A 20,768-nucleotide genomic window follows, 5' to 3' on the forward strand; every position below is an offset into this window, starting at 1 on the left:
AAAAACCCGACGGCCTTTAATTACCTTCCATGTGTTCTTTCATTGCGTTCCTGTATAAACCTAGAGGTACACCTCAAGGGTTCTGGTGTAGGGAATTACACGGTGGTAGTGACGGTTCCTGAGGCACCAGAGTTACAGCTGTGTTCGAAATGAACCCGGGTTCAGCGATCACGATAATTTTCCCTTGTTCGTTCCCCCTTATTGACTGGCCTTACACTCAAGATGTGTTTACCCTCCTACTGTGGCTCACCCCACATCCTTGTGCAATCCCTCTCTTAATAGCACGTTGTATTTTGACGTATACGTTACATGAAGCCAAAAACTGATGTACAAAAAAAAAATGGTAGAGGTTCGCGAAAACAATTGACGTGGTGTCGATTTCTGTTCGCGGATCCTCGGGTTGGAAAGGTTCGGGAACTTTAGTACAACAATTTAGTGACGTTGTAATTGCTCACTAGGAGGGACCGTCCTGTGACTCACCTGTGTGTCTGGCCGCCAGGCGTCGCCTCAGTGTCTTCTTCCCGCCAACGTTATGTATAGATCCTCAGGCCATGAAACTCAATCCCTTCAAGTCTGAGACTTTCTCACTCTTGGTATTTGAGATTGGAGCTCTAAATCTTCTCTGATGTTGTTGTGATGGATTGTTTAAGCGTAGGTTAGACATTATATGAATGAGTTTGTGTGGCTAGAAATAACTGCTTCCTCGAAGGCCAGAAGGTCTTCTGCAGATTTCTTGATTCTTATCTTCTTATCTGTTCCCCATATAATTATACAAAATATTTTGGTCATATCATGTTGGGGAAAATTGACAGGGATAGAAATACTGCAAGTTTAGCTGATAATTTATTTACACTAATCAAACAACAATAATAATTATTAAATAAACAATGATAAATCATGCAAATAAAATGAATAAACTTTTAAAGCAATATTTGATAGAAATATTCCCACGAGCCTCACTAGGTTTCACCTCTTTACCTTTAAAAGAGAACGTTTTGTTTGTCTGAATTTGGAGGCTTGTAGGGGGAATGGTCTGTGGTATGGGACGGACATAGGCAAGTCGGGGTAAGCCTAAATTATATGCTTTAAGAAAGATAGCCTGTAACCCCAACCCTCTGTGCAAGTTTTATGAAATCGAAGAGATCGTACATTGCGGGATCATTCTGCAACTTAGAGATGAGGGCTCATCTCAACCAACACACTAAGGGATCGCATTTCAACTCATCATGATATCCACTACACCATCTTGAGAGTGGTGATATCGTCATAGAGAACAGAATCAACCCTGGTGTTGTCATACTTGTCGCTCTCACGTGACTTATCATAGTAGACTGTGTTGTCGAATGATGCCATTTCCCTGTGTGCCATGGGTTGAGGGGTGCCTGGTGCCATGGGTTGAGGGCTGCCTGGTGCCATGGGTTGAGGGGCGTGCGTGTGCCTCAGATTGGATACCATGGAATAGTTCTGAAACATGAAACATTAAAATAACATTGAAACGTCTTACATTGAATTATAAAACCATTACGCTTTAAATTTTATGCTGGAATCTGCTGCGGTCACATGTGGGAGACAAGTGGCGCGTCCATATTGGTCAGCTACGAACTTCTAGCATGTACACCTGTAATCAGTCTCTGAGAAAAGCAACAATGTGTAGAGCTACTGTAATGAAGAGGCTCAGGGGGGGGGGGAGAACTGAGGACGTGTGCCTGTTGCAAACATGATTAATACCAATGTCCCCTGCATGGGGAGCACCCACGGCTCTGGGCTGGTTATCTCCTGTTGTGATCTTAATAAAGCTGGGAAATGAAAGGTGGACTCTAAACACACTTCAACATCTCAATAGATATATGTGTACCCTATTTCAGTGATTCTGAATTAAATTGAAATCGAATATTTGTCGCATATTTTAATTCTTTGCTGCATTGCATCTTAAGGAAGTGATACATCTTAAATGATTAACAAAGCAAAATATTGGCTATGCATCAATCATCTCTTATGGATTTTAATTTTTTGAAAAGGGATCAAGATTCAGAGGAAATTATATAGGATTGAAAACTGCTTAGATAATAGTTCATAGAGGACAGTATTCCTTTCCACATCCACTTTGCTGACAAGGATTTACCTGATAAAGGTAATTACCTTACCTTTATCAGGTAAGATAATTACGACTATATAGCACAAGGAGCTGGGATATGAAGACAATGAACTGGGATATTAGGACAAGGAGCTGTATATGAGGACATAAAGGTGGGATTTGAGGACAGGGAGCTGGGATGCGACGGACGGAAGGAACGGTGACCAACCACTTGGACCTTCGGGGATCGAACGCTGAGTAGTAAGAGGTTGAGGCCGTCGGTGACTCAACCAATTGGTCGAGTCAAGATCTCTAAAAGACTTGTGTGCACGGGGACCCGTAGCACAGTAGCCAGCGCGGTCGGCTCACACTAGAATGGTCGCAGATTGATCAATGTAGGCAGGACAGAGACGTTTCTGCACGTTTCCTTTCACCCGATAAACATGTTCACCAAGGGATAAATAGGTACTCGGGAGTTAGGTAACTGTTGTGGTTTGCATTCTGAGGAAATCCAGACATAGCCTCGTGGCGACTTTGGTAAAATGCGAAAAAACATGAGATATGAGAACAAAATAAGATGAGATTACCTGTCTTCTTCTTAAGACGAGCCTTCTCCACCCGGAGGACGAAGACGTATGTAAGGAGGCCGAGGTTGATGACCCCGGAGACCACCAGCAGGGTCACCAGGACCACTAGGGACTTCGTGAGTCCCTTGTCCCCTGTGTGTCTGATTGAAGCAAACTCCCTGGATTGTGTAGAGTCCTCCTGGCAGCTGCTCCCTGGGGAACACCGAAGGTTCACTCACTCTCACCCCAATATTTACACAAATTATTGTTAAAAATATTAAATTTTAATAGTTTACCAATTTAATAGTTTTGCCCTACCTTGTTGGTACCACGTTGGTACCAAGCAGGTAGGGCACTCTGGGCCCCCTCCCATGTTGGTACCCAGCAGGTAGGGAAGGCTTGCCTACCTGACAGGTTCTGGGGAGTGTTGACCGTCCAGGTGGTGCTGGGGCCCGTGCGGATGCTGGCAGAGTTAAACTTGGCCGTGACCGCGTTCCCAAGCGGCCCCGTCACCACCGCTGCGTTCTGGAACACTGAGAGTGTTAGTGTGCGCCCTTGTTATTGGCCAGCGTCACACTGTTGGCTTAGGTGAAGAGCGTGGTATGTTAGCTGGTGATTAGGTTAGCTGGTGACTGGGTTAGGCGGTGACTGGGTTAGGCGGTGATTGGGTTAGCTGGTGACTGGGTTAGGCGGTGACTGGGTTAGGCGGTGACTGGGTTAGGTGGTGATTGGGTTAGGTGGTGATTGGGTTAGGCGGTGACTGGGTTAGACGGTGATTGGGTTAGGTGGTGACTGGGTTAGGTGGTGATTGGGTTAGGCGGTGACTGGGTTAGGCGGTGATTGGGTTAGTTGGTGACTGGATTAGGTGGTGATTGGGTTAGGCGGTGACTGGGTTAGGCGGTGATTGGGTTAGGTGGTGACTGGGTTAGGCGGTGATTGGGTTAGGTGGTGACTGGGTTAGGCGGTGATTGGGTTAGGCGGTGACTGGGTTAGGCGGTGACTGGGTTAGGTGGTGATTGGGTTAGGTGGTGATTGGGTTAGGCGGTGACTGGGTTAGGCGGTGATTGGGTTAGGTGGTGACTGGGTTAGGTGGTGATTGGGTTAGGCGGTGATTGGGTTAGGTGGTGACTGGGTTAGGTGGTGACTGGGTTAGGTGGTGATTGGGTTAGGCGGTGACTGGGTTAGGCGGTGATTGGGTTAGGTGGTGACTGGGTTAGGCGGTGATTGGGTTAGGTGGTGACTGGGTTAGGCGGTGATTGGATTAGGTGGTGACTGGGTTAGTGGTGATTGGGTTAGGTGGTGATTGGGTTAGGTGGTGATTGGGTTAGGCGGTGACTGGGTTAGGCGGTGATTGGGTTAGGTGGTGACTGGGTTAGGTGGTGATTGGGTTAGGCGGTGACTGGGTTAGGTGGTGATTGGGTTAGGCGGTGACTGGGTTAGGCGGTGACTGGGTTAGGTGGTGACTGGGTTAGGCGGTGATTGGGTTAGGTGGTGACTGGGTTAGGCGGTGATTGGATTAGGTAGTGACTGGGTTAGTGGTGATTGGGTTAGGTGGTGATTGGGTTAGTGGTGATTGGGGTTGTGTCTACATTGAGGTTTATGAAGGCAGGGTTAGATATAATGGAGGTGTGTTAAGAGAAAAGTATGTTCTTGACTATTTGTGCTCACAGTATTGAGTTCCAGCTCTTGGACCCCGACTGTTCATGCAGCAGCCGCCATTCGTCTACTGCTATGGCTCCTGACCTCTATTTTATCCTATCTACCTTGAAATAGGTGGAAGGATCCTGCCATCTATTTCCTGTCTACTTCATTCCATTAACAAACTAAACTTAACATGCGGTAGATTCCGTAGATTAAGAGGCGGGCCCAGGAGCTGAGTCTGATCCGCTACGACCACAATTGCCCAAGTCCGTCCTATGAGATACATCCCCTCCGGTTTAAACCAACTTCTAAAACCAACTACACAACTCATCTTTAATGAGTTACCTTCATTGCGAGGGCGAGGGCGCTGTTAGTGAGGTTGACCTGAGCGGTCAGCGTGACCTCTGCCATGGTGACAGAGGTCACGCTGGGCCTCAGTGTGACCTCGCGGCTCTCGAAGAGCTCCAGGGGCAGGTAACATCCGCTGTGGGTCTCGACCTCATGCGTACCTGCAAGATGGGAACATATTGGGCATCTATTGTTAAGAGAATGATCTTATTATTATTAGAGTCACCATCATCACCATCGCTATTGTCACCATCAACAACATCATCACTGTGACGGTATTCACGCCATCTGTGGAGCACTACCGACCACAATTCGTTTCGGAGGTGGGTCGACGACAACGAAGGGACTTGTCTTCTTACAAATTACGGCTGAATTGGTCGTTTGCCGTATGGCCGAAAATGGACGTAATTTGAAAATGAAAAGAAAAATTGAAAATATACTCTTTTTTCCAAAACAGTAAGTTAAGGGTCCTCTGGTAGGTTAGGTGGGCAGGAAATTCGCCTTAAATTTTAAAACGTCATGAAGAATGTTAATTGAAAGTTTCCTCTCCTAACCTTTCCGAGTAAGCCAGAGGACTCAAACAGAAAACGGGACACTACATCACTTTTGTGAGCCGATTTCATTTCATATTACGTCTATTTTTGGCCATAGCGCGCATACGAGCGAAAAGCGACGTTATTTTTAAGAGGACAGGTTGGCGAGCCGCCGGTTCACGTTCGGTTTTGCGATTTTGGATTTGATACTTTCGTTTGGCATTCCTCTTCAACGGTTCGGTTTGTACGACGCCTGGTTCACATATTGCCTTGGGTCACCAGGTTGTTGATAGCTTTTTTTTTTTTACGTGTTCTGACTGGTTCTCCCGGCGGGGTGACGGTGTTCGGGGGGCGGGCTTGGCCGAGAGGTGCCGGGGGTTGGCGGGTCTTGGTGGGCTCCTGGTGTGCCCTCAGCCGTGGTGGGCGGCCGGCTTCTGCTCTGCCGGGGAACACTGGAGGACTTTTTGCGTTTTAGTTGGGGCCGAGTTTTTGGTTTTGCTACGTGGTGTTCTCTGTGTGGAGAGAACACCCGCCCCACACAGAGAACACCACGTAGTAAAACCAAAAACTCGGCCCCAACTAAAACGCAAAAAGTCCTCCAGTGTTCCCCGGCAGAGCAGAAGCCGGCCGCCCACCACGGCTGAGGGCACACCAGGAGCCCACCAAGACCCGCCAACCCCCGGCACCTCTCGGCCAAGCCGGCCCCCCGAACACCGTCACCCCGTCGGGAGAACCAGCCAGAACACGCCAAAAAAAAATCTATCAACAATCCCGTGACCCAAGGCGATAAGTGCGCCAGGCGTCGTACAATCAGACCGCTGAAGAGGGATGCCAAACAGCAGTAGCAAAGCCAAAACGCGAAAACAGGACGTGATCCGGCGGCTGCCAGGCGGAGGAGGAGTCCAGACGTCCGCTTGGCGTCAAGGTTGAACCAGGAGTCCGTTGTTATTGTTACAAACAGCCTCCTGGTGCTGCGGAGCTCATTAACTGATTAATGTTTAACTGTTTAACGGAAACAAAGCCGCCAAAGATTGAGAAAAGATGTACAGGTTCGTAAGTGCTTTCGTGAATCTGCCCCCCCCCCCCCCGGTTACTACTGGCTTGAAGAGGCCGTAACATTCATCATCGCCAAAGTCGTCATCACCATCATTATTGTCACCATCATTGTCACAAAGTAATATTTACATTACACCTTCCTAAGTATTTTCCTTCCAAACATTCAGCCGTATGAGTCCAAGGGCTCTGATTGGCTGCAGTTCACCAAGGGTGTGAAGAGGACGGCTCTGATTGGCTGCCTAATATACACACACACCTTCCTCATGAGTACAGACCTGCCTCATGAGTACACACCTGCCTCATGAGTACAGACCTGCCTTATGAGTACAGACCTGCCTCATGAGTACAGACCTGCCTTATGAGTACACACCTACCTTATGAGTACAGACCTGCCTCATGAGTACACACCTACCTTATGAGTACAGACCTGCCTCATGAGTACACACCTACCTTATGAGTACAGACCTGCCTCATGAGTACACACCTGCCTCATGAGTACACACCTGCCTCATGAGTACAGACCTGCCTCATGAGTACACACCTGCCTCATGAGTACACACCTGCCTCATGAGTACACACCTGCATCATGAGTACAGACCTGCCTCATGAGTACACACCTGCCTCATGAGTACACACCTGCCTCATGAGTACAGACCTGCCTCATGAGTACACACCTACCTCATGAGTACACACCTGCCTCATGAGTACACACCTGCATCATGAGTACAGACCTGCCTCATGAGTACACACCTGCCTCATGAGTACACACCTGCCTCATGAGTACACACCTGCCTCATGAGTACAGACCTGCCTCATGAGTACACATCTGCCTCATGAGTACACACCTGCCTCATGAGTACAGACCTGCCTCATGAGTACACACCTGCCTCATGAGTACAGACCTGCCTCATGAGTACACACCTACCTCATGAGTACACACCTGCCTCATGAGTACACACCTGCCTCATGAGTACACACCTGCCTCATGAGTACAGACCTGCCTCATGAGTACACATCTGCCTCATGAGTACACACCTGCCTCATGAGTACAGACCTGCCTCATGAGTACACACCTGCCTCATGAGTACACACCTGCCTCATGAGTACACACCTACCTCATGAGTACACACCTGCCTCATGAGTACACACCTGCCTCATGAGTACACACCTGCCTCATGAGTACAGACCTGCCTCATGAGTACACATCTGCCTCATGAGTACACACCTGCCTCATGAGTACACACCTGCCTCATGAGTACAGACCTGCCTCATGAGTACACATCTGCCTCATGAGTACACACCTGCCTCATGAGTACACACCTGCCTCATGAGTACACACCTGCCTCATCCGTACACACCTGCCTCATGAGTACACACCTGCCTCATGAGTACAGACCTGCCTTATGAGTACACACCTGCCTCATGAGTACAGACCTGCCTTATGAGTACACACCTACCTTATGAGTACACACCTGCCTCATGAGTACAGACCTGCCTTATGAGTACAGACCTGCCTCATGAGTACACACCTGCCTCATGAGTACACACCTGCCTCATGAGTACACACCTGCCTCATCCGTACACACCTGCCTCATGAGTACACACCTGCCTCATGAGTACAGACCTGCCTTATGAGTACACACCTGCCTCATGAGTACAGACCTGCCTTATGAGTACACACCTACCTTATGAGTACACACCTGCCTCATGAGTACAGACCTGCCTTATGAGTACAGACCTGCCTTATGAGTACACACCTGCCTCATGAGTACACACCTGCATCTCATTAATAATCCTACCAATATTATTATCATTACGTGTCATTATATTTTATTAATATTGTAATCATTAGTATAGTATTAATTGCATCATCATTATCATTACCTTGTGCAGACGTGTGGCGAGGAATGACCAGTAGAGTGAGGAAGGTCAAAGGTCGGGTCACCTTCATACTTCCTGTGGCACCTTCACTCTTGTCTTCCTCGGTGTCACTTGTCACCCAGACGTCACTGTCGGTGTCACTTGTCACCCAGACGTCACTGTCGGTGTCACTTGCGTCACCCAGACGTCACTGTCGGTGTCACTTGCGTCACCCAGGTGTCACTGTTGGTGTCACTGTCCCTTTTCAATTTTTTTATCTTGCGATTCCCCAGCTGATCTCTGAAGGTTCTCTCAGTCACTATACGTCACTGTAAGTGACAGCAGGCCACCAGGGGAGGGCTATTGTGGATCACTGTGAATCACTGCGAGTGACTGCACGGATCACTGTATGCCACAGTCGACGGTCGAGGACAGAACTAGAGCAGTGCTCAGGAGACGGGAGAAGGAGACGGACTGACAGGCTACACCCGCTCCTCCGGATGCTTACACCGACGTGCGTCCGGGCCGTGACGCAAAGGTTTTCCCAAGAAAGTCCAAGACGCGTGTCTTGTCGTGCTGGCGTAGTGACGATACTGCCGGCTCCGGGGCGGCGCGGAGGAAGCAGCGTCGGAGCGCCTATACGCTATATTTGCACGGTGTTCATCATCCGGTGAGTGCAAGGACCTAGATGAGCTTCAGGAGTGGCCAAGCGAATGGTTGCTGGAATTCAATACCACCAAGTGTAAGGTAATGATGATGGGAAAAACAGAGAGGAGACCAGAGGCAGCTGCAGGATAAGGGGAAGGCAGCTGCAGCATAAGGGGAAGGCAGCTGCAGCATAAGTGGGAAGGCAGCTGCAGCATAAGGGGAAGGCAGCTACAGCATAAGGGGAAGGCAGCTACAGCATAAAGAGAAGGCAGCTACAGCATAAGGGGAAGGCAGCTGCAGCATAAGGGGAAAGCAGCTACAGCATAAAGAGAAGGCAGCTACAGCATAAGGGGAAGGCAGCTACAACATAAGGGGGAAGGCAGCTGCAGCATAAAGGGAAGGCAGCTGCAGCATATGGGGGAAGGCAGCTGCAGCATAAGGGGAAGGCAGCTACAGCATAAGGGGAAGGCAGCTACAGCATAAGGGGAAGGCAGTTGCAGCATATGGGGAAAGGCAGCTGCAGCATAAGGGGAAAGGCAGCTACAGCATAAGGGGAAGGCAGCTACAGCATAAGGGGAAGGCAGCTACAGCATAAAGAGAAGGCAGCTACAGCATAAGGGGAAGGCAGCTACAGCATAAGGGGAAAGCAGCTACAGCATAAAGAGAAGGCAGCTACAGCATAAGGGGAAGGCAGCTACAACATAAGGGGGAAGGCAGCTGCAGCATAAGGGGAAGGCAGCTGCAGCATATGGGGGAAGGCAGCTACAGCATAAGGGGAAGGCAGTTACAGCATAAGGGGAAGGCAGCTACAGCATAAGGGGAAGGCAGCTACAGCATAAGGGGAAGGCAGCTACAGCATAAAGGGAAGGCAGCTACAGCATAAGGGGAGGGCAGCTGCAGAAAATGGGGGAAGGCAGCTACAGCATAAGGGGAAGGCAGCTACAGCATAAGGGGAAGGCTGCTACAGCATAAGGGGAAGGCTGCTACAGCATAAGGGGAGGGGCAGCTACAGCATAAGGGGAAGGCAGCTACATCATAAGGGGAAGGCAGCTACAGCATAAGGGGAAGGCAGCTACAGCATAAGGGGAAGGCAGCTACAGCATAAGGGGAAGGCAGCTGCAGCATAAGTGGGAAGGCAGCTGCAGCATATGGGGAAGGCAGCTACAGCATAAGGGGAAGGCAGCTACAGCATAAGGGGAAGGCAGCTGCAGCATAAGGGGAAGGCAGCTACAGCATAAGGGGAGGGCAGCTGCAGCATATGGGGGAAGGCAGCTGCAGGAATCAGAAAGAGAAAAGGATCTCTCTTCAGGAAGAGAGAAGGAGTACCTAAGCAACAGGAGACAACGAGTCAGTGTGAGGGGTGAGGTCTCAGATTGGCGAGACGTTACAAGTGGAGTCCCGCAGGGGTTAGTCCTTGGACCTATACTGTTTCTGGTATATGTAAATGATCTCCCAGAGAGTATAAACTCGTTTCTCTCAATGTTTGCTGATGATGCAAAACTTATGAGGAGGATTGAAACAGAGGATGATAGTAGGAGGCTACAGGATGACCTAGACAGACTGAGTGAATGGTCCAACAAATGGCTGTTGAAGTTCAAACCGAGTAAATGCAAAGTAATGAAACTAGGCAGTGGAAACAGGAGGCCAGACACAGGATACAGAATAGGAGATGAAGTACTTAATGAAACGGACAGAGAGAAAGATCTAGGAGTTGAACATCAGAACAGCCTTCAGGAACCTGTGTAAGGAATCATTCAGAATCTTGTATACCACATATGTAAGACCAATCCAGGAGTATGCGGCCCCAGCATGGAGCCCGTACCTTGTCAAGCACAAGACGAAGCTGGAAAAATGGAGATGAATAAATTCCTATGGGATATACATTGAGACACAGAACTCGGAACCAAGTCCGTACAAGACATGATGGACTATGTCACCCAAAAATGTCAGGAGGCTGTAAGCAGGTTTGTCCCAGCCCAACAGGAAAAAACAGAGAAGCAAAGGAAGAATCCGTAGTTTAATAGGGAATGTATGAAAGCAAAGGAGCTGAACAAAAGGGCATGGAGGAACTTCCGTAATAACAGAACACCAGAAAGTAGAGAGAGATACCAGAGAACCAGGAACGAGTATGTTAGTGTGAGAAGAGCAGCTGAGAAAAGGTATGAAAATGATATAGCTAATAAAGCCAAGACCGAACCAAAGCTACTACACAGTCACATCAGGAGGAAGACAACAGTGAAGGAACAGGTGATAAAACTTAGGGTGGGCGAGGACAGGTACACAGAGAATGACAAAGAGGTGTGTGAAGAACTCAACAAAAGGTTCCAGGAGGTCTTTACAATAGAACAGGGAGAAGTCACGGCGATAGGAGAGGTGGCAGCAAACCATGTGACCTTGGAAAGGTTCGAAATTACAAGAGATGAGGTCAAGAAGCACCTATTGGAGCTGGATGTGAGAAAAGCTGTTTCGCTGGATGGAATCTCACCATGGGTATTGAAAGAGTGTGCAGGAGCACTTTGCTTGCCACTCTCCATAGTGTATAGTAGGTCACTGAAAACGGGAGACCTACCAGAAGTATGGAAGACTGCTAATGTAGTACCAATATTTAAAAAGGGTGACAGACAAGAGGCACTGAACTACAGGCCAGTGTCCTTAACTTGTATACCATGCAAGGTGATGGAGAAGATTGTGAGAAAAAACCTAGTAACACATCTGGAAAGAAGAGACTTCGTGACAACCCATCAACATGGGTTCAGGGAGGGTAAATCTTGCCTTACAGGCTTGATAGAATTCTATGATCAGGTGACAAAGATTAAGCAAGAAAGAGAAGGATGGGCGGACTGCATTTTTTTGGACTGTCGGAAAGCCTTTGACACAGTACCCCATAAAAGGTTGATGCATAAGCTGGAGAAACAGGCAGGAGTAACTGGTAGGGCGCTCCAGTGGATAAGGGAGTACCTAAGCAATAGGAAGCAGAGAGTTATAGTGAGGGGTGAGACCTCAGAATGGCGTGAAGTCACCAGTGGAGTCCCACAGGGCTCTGTGCTTGGACCTATCCTGTTTCTGATATACGTAAATGATCTCCCAGAGGGTATAGACTCATTCCTCTCAATGTTTGCTGACGACGCCAAAATTATGAGAAGGATTAAGACAGAGGAGGACAGCTTGAGGCTTCAAGAAGACCTGGACAAGCTGCAGGAATGGTCGAACAAATGGATGTTAGAGTTTAACCCAAGCAAATGTAATGTAATGAAGATAGGGGTAGGAAGCAGGAGACCAGATACAAGGTATCACTTGGGAGATGAAATACTTTAAGAGTCAGAGAGAGAGAAAGACCTGGGGGTTGATATCACGCCAGACCTGTCCCCTGAAGCTCATATCAAGAGGATAACATCAGCAGCATATGCCAGGTTGGCTAACATAAGAACGGTCTTTAGAAACTTGTGTAAGGAATCTTTCAGAACATTATATACCACATATGTCAGACCAATCCTGGAGTATGCGGCTCCAGCATGGAGTCCATATCTAGTCAAGCATAAGACTAAACTGGAAAAGGTTCAAAGGTTTGCCACCAGACTAGTACCCGAGCTGAGAGGTATGAGCTACGAGGAGAGACTACGGGAATTGAACCTCACTTCGTTGGAAGACAGAAGAGTTAGGGGGACATGATCACCACATTCAAGATCCTCAAGGGAATTGACAGGGTTGATAAAGACAGGCTATTTAACACAAGGGGCACACGCACTAGGGGACACAGGTGGAAACTGAGTGCCCAAATGAGCCACAGAGATATTAGAAAGAACTTTTTTAGTGTCAGAGTGGTTGACAAATGGAATGCATTAGGAAGCAATGTGGTGGAGGCTGACTCCATACACAGTTTCAAGTGTAGATATGATAGAGCCCAATAGGCTCAGGAACCTGTACACCTGTTGATTGACGGTTGAGAGGCGGGACCAAAGAGCCAGAGCTCAACCCCCGCAAGCACAACTAGGTGAGTACAACTAGGTGAGTACACACACACACACACACACACACACACACACACACACACACACACACACACACACACACACACACACACACACACACACACACACGCACACACACACAGGGAGACGTATCAAAACACTGCTCTCAGCACACCACCGTTTGAGAGGTGTAAGGTTGGTGTGTGATCAAACACCCTCCCCCCCCCCAGGGGCCACACGCCCCCTGGCGGCCTGCAGGGGTAAGTCACGTGCTGCTCTGAGGGGTCAGGGGTAATGGGAAGGGGTAATGCCGTGGGAAACCCCTTTAAAGGTGGTGTTATTGGTGTTGGAGCTTGTTGATGAGAGCACGATGACGATGTTCGCGGAGAGGGAGAGAGGGAGGGAGGGAGAGAGGGAGGGAGGGAGAGAGAGAGAGGGAGAGAGGGAGGGAGGGAGGGAGGGAGGGAGGGAGGGAGGGAGAGAGGGAGGGGGAGAGGGAGGGAGGGAGAGAGGGAGGGAGAGAGGGGGAGAGGGAGGGAGAGAGGGGGAGAGGGAGGGAGAGAGGGAGGATGGTAATGAAAAACGACAAGGGGAAGAGGAGACGGGAGAGACCGGCTCGGGCAGAGAAAAATAAGGAGTGAGGATGAGAAGAAGAGAGAGAGAGAGAGAAGGAACAGAGAAGGGAGGAAAATGAATAAAGGAGAGGACAAACACCACAAGATCAGTCTCACCACTAAATTATCAGAAGAGCGAAGACTTGAATTGCACTTAAAAACCGCTGAAAGAATAAATGCATATGATTACTACATACAAGATTCTCGGTGATACTGACAAGATGGTTCAAACGTGGGCGAGGGAACAGAAGGAGTGGGACCAGGACGAAGGAATACAAAGAGGGGAAAAGTGAACTTCTAATGGTCCTAAACCCGTCAGAAGCTAAGGTTCAAAGCCTGCAAGCACACCAAGGTAAGGAAAGTCACACACACACACACACACACACACACACACACACACACACACACACACACACACACACACACACACACACACACACACACACACACACACACATACACACACACACACACACACACACACACGGCTGGAGAAGCATTCCTGTACCTCTGGAGTGCAAGGTAACTATGGATCATTCTTCCCCTTGGATGCTGGCAGGCCAGGAGAAGAGTCAGCATCTTAACCACGACACACAGCACGCGACCCCAGCCTCCCTCCCGGGGTCACGCGCGACCCCAGCCTCCCTCCCAGGGTCACGCGCGACCCCAGCCTCTCTCCCGGGGTCACGCGCGACCCCAGCCTCCCTCCCGGGGTCACGCGCGACCCCAGCCTCTCTCCCGGGGTCACGCGCGACCCCAGCCTCCCTCCCAGGGTCACGCGCGACCCCAGCCTCTCTCCCGGGGTCACGCGCGACCCCAGCCTCCCTCCCGGGGTCACGCGCGACCCCAGCCTCTCTCCCGGGGTCACGCGCGACCCCAGCCTCTCTCCCGGGGTCACGCGCGTGCGGGTTAAGTACCTAGTTAAGAGGGGGTCCAATGAGCCCAGATATGTAGTTTTCTCTCTCTCTCTCCCCTCACCTTCATCCTCCCCACCTCTCCCCTTCCTCCCTCCATCCCATCTCCCCCCCCCCCTTCCTTCTCTCTCACATTCATCTTCCATTCTCGAAAGTCTTGTATTCAAGAAAAATTGACCATCGGTTCAAAACATTTGAAATCTTGAAAAACAAAACCAAAAAATCCATCAGATGTATATAAAAAAGCCGAGTCCTTAACAAACATATACTTTTGTGTATCATTAAACGTATAATTTTAAAATAAAAAAATGCGGAATTCATATAACGAAAATAATACTTCGAACTTCGCCCTCTCCCAAGGTCAGTGGATATACCTGATCTACTCAACATAATGACATAACTGGGTATATATGATATAATTCCCCTTCGCTCGCCACCACTCTCATTTATAACCCATTTTTTCCCCCCGTTTCCTTAGCAGCCCTTTTACCCCCTCTTCTCGGTGCCCGGACGAGGGGGGGCGCACGCCCCTGGGTGCCCAGACGAGGGGGGCACACGCCCCTGGGTGCCCAGACGAGGGGGGCGCACGCCCCTGGGTGCCCAGACGAGGGGGGCACACGCCCCTGGGTGCCCAGACGAGGGGGGCGCACGCCCCTGGGTGCCCAGACGAGGGGGGCACACGCCCCTGGGTGCCCAGACGAGGGGGGCGCACGCCCCTGGGTGCCCAGACGAGGGGGGCACACGCCCCTAGGTGCCCGGACGAGGGGGGCACACGCCCCTGGGTGCCCAGACGAGGGGGGCGCACGCCCCTGGGTGCCCAGACGAGGGGGGCGCACGCCCCTGGGTGCCCAGACGAGGGGGGCGCCAGAGCTGGCCAAACACAGCCTCCTGGGGGCCACAGGTCCACACACCTCCTCCCAATATTTACTCTCAGTGCGAAAATTATCTAAATATATTTTCTAAGTGTTTCCCGAGACTGGACTTTGGTCGGGCATTCAGCGTACGTTTCAGAATGTTACGTTCATGTGGGGCCACAGTCACCTAGGGCCTGAACGATGCTCACGGGGACGGCAAGAGTTCTATCAACGGTACTTGCAATATATTTGCAATGGATGACCCTCGCAAGTGCAACGCGGAGCAGATTAGGGATTAATTTCCCCTTCATATGACGTTGAGGGTTAAGGGGGCGTTGAACGAGGGCTTGGAGAGGGCAATTAGGGAGGAGGTGGGCATCAGGTGTTTTCCTTGGCGTGGGCACGTGGGTACGAGGGCCTCCACTAGTCTTGTACCCCCTTGTTCTCGACTATTACTTCCGGCGTCTGCAGGGGGGGGGGGACTAGTTTGTTGAGACAAGTCACTAATGTGTTTATTGTTCTTCGTTTTCTATAACCAGTAACGGCATGCAGTTACCCCCTTTGTGTGAGGTAAAGATGAGGCATTGTGACGAGGAAGTGTCTCAGCCTGTATGACTATGTAGCACTTGGAAGGGATGTGAGGACAAGGAGCTGGGATGTGAGGACAAGGAGCTGGGATACGAGGACAAGGAGCTGGGATATGAAGACAAGAAGCTGGGATATGAGGACAAGAAGCTAGGATGTGGGGACAAGGAGCTGGGATATGAGGACAAGAAACTGGGATATGAGGACAAGAAGCTAGGATGTGAGGACAAGGAGCTGGGATATGAGGACAAGGAGCTGGGATATGAGGACAAGGAGCTGGGATATGAGGACAAGGAGCTGGGATATGAGGACAAGAAGCTGAGATATGAGGACAAGGAGCTGGGATATGAGGACAAGGAGCTATGATATGAGGACAAGGAGCTGGGATATGAGAACAAGAAACTGGGATATGAGGACAAGAAACTGGGATATGAGGACAAGCAGCTGGGATATGAGGACAAGGAGCTGGGATATGAACACAAAGTAACGGTCTTCAGGGGGCCACAATATATCAAGCATTTACCTGCCTATACTTACGAAGTCTGTACATCTTTATTTAATCGCTGGGGTTTGATTCCTACATTTATATTGAACAGTCTAGGACCGGAGGACCGGAATGACGACTTCTATAACACCAATAATATCGGCCTGTGAAGCTCCCAAGCCGGTAAACCGGTTAAAAATTAGACTAAGCCGTCATGAATGAGGATAGGTGTTCTGGTTTCATATGTGAACACGTAAATATTTGGATAGATTCCTATCCCGAAGCTGAGTAGAGGGGACAAGGGAGCGATATTTGCTGCCTATCTGTCTGCCGGCCAAACATCTCGTATCTCCGGGAGAGACTTTATGATACAACTTAGAGATGGCCAGCGGGAGCCCCTCAGTGTGTTGGCAAACTTTGGCAGACGTGGTTGTTCCGTAACTCAGGAGCAGGCATAGACCAACTTCAAGTTACATCGCGATATACAAACGTCGGGTCGGTTTTGTATATACGAATCTCAAAGAGGCTTGGTTTATACGGACGTAAAGAGACTGTAGCTGGTTATATACGGACGTAAAGATACTGTAGCTGGTTATATACGGACGTAAAGATACTGTAGCTGGTTATATACGGACGTAAAGATACTGTAGCTGGTTATATACGGACGTAAAGATAACTTGGTTTATGGCAAACCCAAGATAGCTTAGTGTATATGAACAGGAAGTTTTTTGGTGGTATATAGTGAGAGGTGAAGGAAGCTAAGCCTGAGAGGGCCTCGAGACGACCCGCTGAGTGTCTCGTGAGGGCAACTGTCGAGTGTGTAAATCCTGTCAAGTCTCTGTGGGTGACAGAAGGTGGACGGTGATCACCACTTGAGCTAAGCCCCTTCCCCTCACCTGGGGCCCTTCCCCTCACCTGGGGCCCCTCCCCTCACCTGGGCCCCCCTCCCCTCACCTGGGGCCCCCTCCCCTCACCTGGGGGGACCCTACCCTCACCTGGGGGCCCCTCCCCTCACCTGGGGCCCCTCCCCTCACCTGGGGCCCCTCCCCTCACCTGGGGCCCCTCCCCTCACCTGGGGCTCCCTCCCCTCACCTGGGGGCCCCTACCCTCACCTGGGGGCCCCTCCCCTCACCTGGGGCCCCTCCCCTCACCTGGGGGCCCCCTCCCCTCACCTGGGGTCCCCTCCCCTCACCTGGGGGCCCCTCCCTCACCTGGGAGCCCTTCCCTCACCTGGGGGCCCCTCCCCTCACCTGGGGCCCCTCCCCTCACCTGGGGGCCCCCTCCCCTCATCTGGGACCCCTCTCTTCACCTGGGGCCCCCTCCCTCACCTGGGGCCCCCTCCCCTCACCTGGGGTCCCCTCCCCTCACCTGGGGTCCCCTCCCCTCACCTGGGGGCCCCTCCCTCACCTGGGGGCCCTTCCCCTCACCTGGGGCTCCTCATCTGGGGGGCCCCTCCCCTCACCTGGGGCTCCTCATCTGGGGGGCCCCTCCCCTCACCTGGGGCTCATCATCTGGGGGGCCCCTCCCCTCACCTGGGGCTCCTCATCTGGGGGGCCCCTCCCCACACCTGGGGCTCCTCATCTGGGGGCCCCTCCCATCACCTGGGGCTCCTCATCTGGGGGCCCCTCCCCTCACCTGGGGCTCCTCATCTGGGGGCCCCTCCCCTCACCTGGGGGCCCCTCCCTCACCTGGGGGCCCTTCCCCTCACCTGGGGCTCCTCATTTGGGGGGCCCCTCCCCTCACCTGGGGCTCCTCATCTGGGGGGCCCCTCCCCTCACCTGGGGCTCATCATCTGGGGGGCCCCTCCCCTCACCTGGGGCTCCTCATCTGGGGGGCCCCTCCCAACACCTGGGGCTCCTCATCTGGGGGCCCCTCCCATCACCTGGGGCTCCTCATCTGGGGGCCCCTCCCCTCACCTGGGGCTCCTCATCTGGGGGCCCCTCCCCTCACCTGGGCCCTCCTCCCCTCACCTGGGCCCCCCTTCATCACCTGGGGGCCCCCTTCATCACCTGGGGGCCCCCTCCCCTCAAGTGGGAGCACTCCTTCACCCCGGAGGCCCCTTTCACCAGGGGGGCCCCTACCTCATATGGACCCCCCCCCCCCCCCCGTCACCCGCAGAATATCCCTGCCCCAAAAAAAAACTCTCCCCACTCCCTTTCCTCTCCCCTCACCATTTCCTCCCCCCTAAACACTCTCCCCCACACCTCCTCCCCACACACCCCCTCCCCCCGCCCCACTGACGGGACAAATTATGTACTTGAACACTATGCGCTCATCCGGGACTCTGGGTGGCACCTATTTTTAGACCTTTGGACGTCATGGTTGAGACTCGTTACTCATGAGCTGCGGTTTGGCAGCAATGAACGTTTTGTGATAAATTGTGTGTGTGTACTCACCTAGTTGTGCTTGCGGGGGTTGAGTTCCGGCTCTTTGGTCCCGCCTCTCAACTGTCAAACAACTGGTGTACACATTCCTGAGCTTATTAGGCTCTATCATATCTACATTTGAAACTGTGTATGGAGTCAGCCTCCACCACATCACTGTTTAATGCATTCCATTTGTTAACTATTCTGACCCTAAACAAATTCTTTCTAATATCTCTATGGCTCATCTGGATACTCAGTTTCGACCTGCGTCCCTTTGTGTTAAATTGTCTTAATCTACCACTATCAATTCATCTTTTTTTTAGATGAGGGCTCCAAGATGAGGCGGCATACTCTAAGACTGGCCTCACACAGGCGGTATACAGTGATCTAAAAGCCTCCTTATTCAGGTTCCTGAAGGATGTTCTGACTTTTGCCAGAGTAGAGTATGCCGCTGATGTTATTCTATTTATATGAGCCTCTGGAGTCAGGTTCGGTGTTATATCCACTCCCAGATCCTTTTCTCTAGTTGTTATAGGGAGGTAGTTTCCCTTCATCATGTATTGGCTTTCGGTCTTCTGGCTCCTGATCCCATTTCCATCACCTTACTCTTAATGGTGTTGAACTCTTGCAGCCATTTCTCGGACCAGCTCTGCAACCTGTTCAAGTCATCCTGGAGAATCTTACTATCATCATCAATCCTCCTCATTAGTTTTATACCATATGCAAACGTTGACATATAAGACTCAACTCCTGCAGTCAAGTCGTTTACATAACTGAGGAAAAGTATGGGACCCAGGAGTGATCCTTGAGACACCCCGCTTGTTACTCTACGCCAGTCCGACTCCTCGACCCTCCCTGTCACTCTCTGACACCTGTCTGTCAGGTAATTCCTTACCCATGTTAATGCGTTACCGCCTACTCCCGCCTGTCTCTCAAGTTTGTATAGTAACCTCCTGTGTGGTACTGTATCAAAGACTTTTTGGCAGTCCAGAAATATGCAATCTGCCTATCCTTCTCTGTCTTGCCATATTTTTCGTTACCTTATCATAAAACTCCAGGATATTCGTCAGGCATGACTTTCCTTCTTTAAAGCCATGTTGTTGTTTATTTAAAAACCCAATTCTTTCTAATTGTGTAACTAGTCTTAACTTATAATTTTTTCAAGTACCTTGCAAGGGATGCTTGTGAGTGACACTGGTCTGTAGTTAAGTGCCTCTTCTCTATCTCTTTTCTTGTTGATTGGCACCACATTGACCTTCTTCCAGCTGCTGGGCAATACCCCATGTGTAAGTGACTCATTAAAGATTATCGCTAGAGGTATGCTGAGGGCCTGTGCTGCTTCTTTTATCAGCCATGGTAATACTCTACCAGGCCCGGTAGCTTTAGTTACATCCAGTGATGCTACCTGTAGTCTTACTTCCTCTGCTGTTACCTCAATATTTAGAAGTTTCTCATCAGAGGCTGCTTCCTCATCTAGCTCTGGGAGCTGTTCAGGCTCAGTAGTGAACACTCCATGAAAGCTGAAATTGAGCCCTCACAAATTTCTTAATCATTTTCTGTATACTGTCCTCCCCCCTTTTACGTATCCTGGTCACTTGGTCATTCACTGTCATTTTCCTTCTTGTATGGCTTTGTTGGGGTTCCGGTTGGCTCTTTGCTTTGGAGGCAATACAATTTTCATAGTTTCTTTTTGACAATTTTCTTATGTTTATGTAGTCATTCTTGACCCTGTTGCATCTATTCCGGTTTACCTATGTCCTTTGTCGTCTGTATTTCCTCCACTCCCTCCTGCTTTTTTATTTTGCTTCCTGACACTGTCTATTGAACCCCGGGTTATTATATGTCCTCCTACTTTTTGCCCTTAATGGTGGCATGAATCTCTCTTCTGGCTCTTTGCACCTCAGTTTTACTTGGTCCATCATTTCCTGGACCGTCTTCCCTCTTAGTTCCTCCTCTCATTACACACTTCCCAGATACTCTCTTACTTTCATGTGGTCTCCTTGTGTATAGTCTGCTCTCCCTTCCCTGACTCCTTGTCTTATGGGCACTGTTGTGAGATCCATCATGTAGTGGAGCACCAGGACACAATGGTCACTTGCTCCTGGTGGTATTTCATGCTCTAAGTTCTCAATGTCTTCCTCATGCTGGGTGAAGATCAAGTCCAGTAGACTTGGTGTATCTCCTCCCCTTTCTCTTGTGTTCTCCTTTATATGTTAAGAAGTTTCTTTCCACAACTTTTACTAATTTCGGTCCCCAC

General features: G+C 50.4%; 1 protein-coding gene across 2 annotated transcripts; it reads right to left on the minus strand.

Moving 5' to 3' along the window:
* Nucleotides 1-830: 830 nt before the first annotated feature.
* Nucleotides 831-8,656, minus strand: LOC123755363 (uncharacterized). Of its 2 annotated transcripts, XM_045737917.2 has the most exons (6): nt 8,103-8,656; nt 4,726-4,790; nt 4,627-4,683; nt 3,048-3,165; nt 2,662-2,853; nt 831-1,464 (listed from the first exon to the last, which is right to left on the minus strand). In XM_045737917.2, the coding sequence occupies exons 1-6, from the start codon at nt 8,167-8,169 to the stop codon at nt 1,322-1,324; spliced, it is 642 nt and encodes a 213-aa protein (XP_045593873.2). In that variant the 5' UTR covers nt 8,170-8,656; the 3' UTR covers nt 831-1,321. The 2 variants fall into 2 exon arrangements, with proteins under 2 accessions (XP_045593873.2, XP_045593871.2); XM_045737915.2 differs by having other exon boundaries at nt 4,627-4,790; nt 8,103-8,649.
* Nucleotides 8,657-20,768: the final 12,112 nt, after the last annotated feature.

This window comes from Procambarus clarkii, chromosome 20 (genome assembly GCF_040958095.1).
Source record: "Procambarus clarkii isolate CNS0578487 chromosome 20, FALCON_Pclarkii_2.0, whole genome shotgun sequence".
NCBI classification, from domain to species: domain Eukaryota; kingdom Metazoa; phylum Arthropoda; class Malacostraca; order Decapoda; family Cambaridae; genus Procambarus; species Procambarus clarkii.

Excerpts from the sequence above, each read along its gene's own strand:
- LOC123755363 (XM_045737915.2), bottom strand. The coding sequence starts at position 8,169 with ATGAAGGTGACCCGACCTTTGACCTTCCTCACTCTACTGGTCATTCCT. Across the intron at positions 4,791-8,102 it reads TCGCCACACGTCTGCACAAG|GTACGCATGAGGTCGAGACC; the intron begins GTAATGATAATG and ends CCCATCTTGCAG. Across the intron at positions 3,166-4,626 it reads CCCTCGCCCTCGCAATGAAG|AACGCAGCGGTGGTGACGGG; the intron begins GTAACTCATTAA and ends TCAGTGTTCCAG.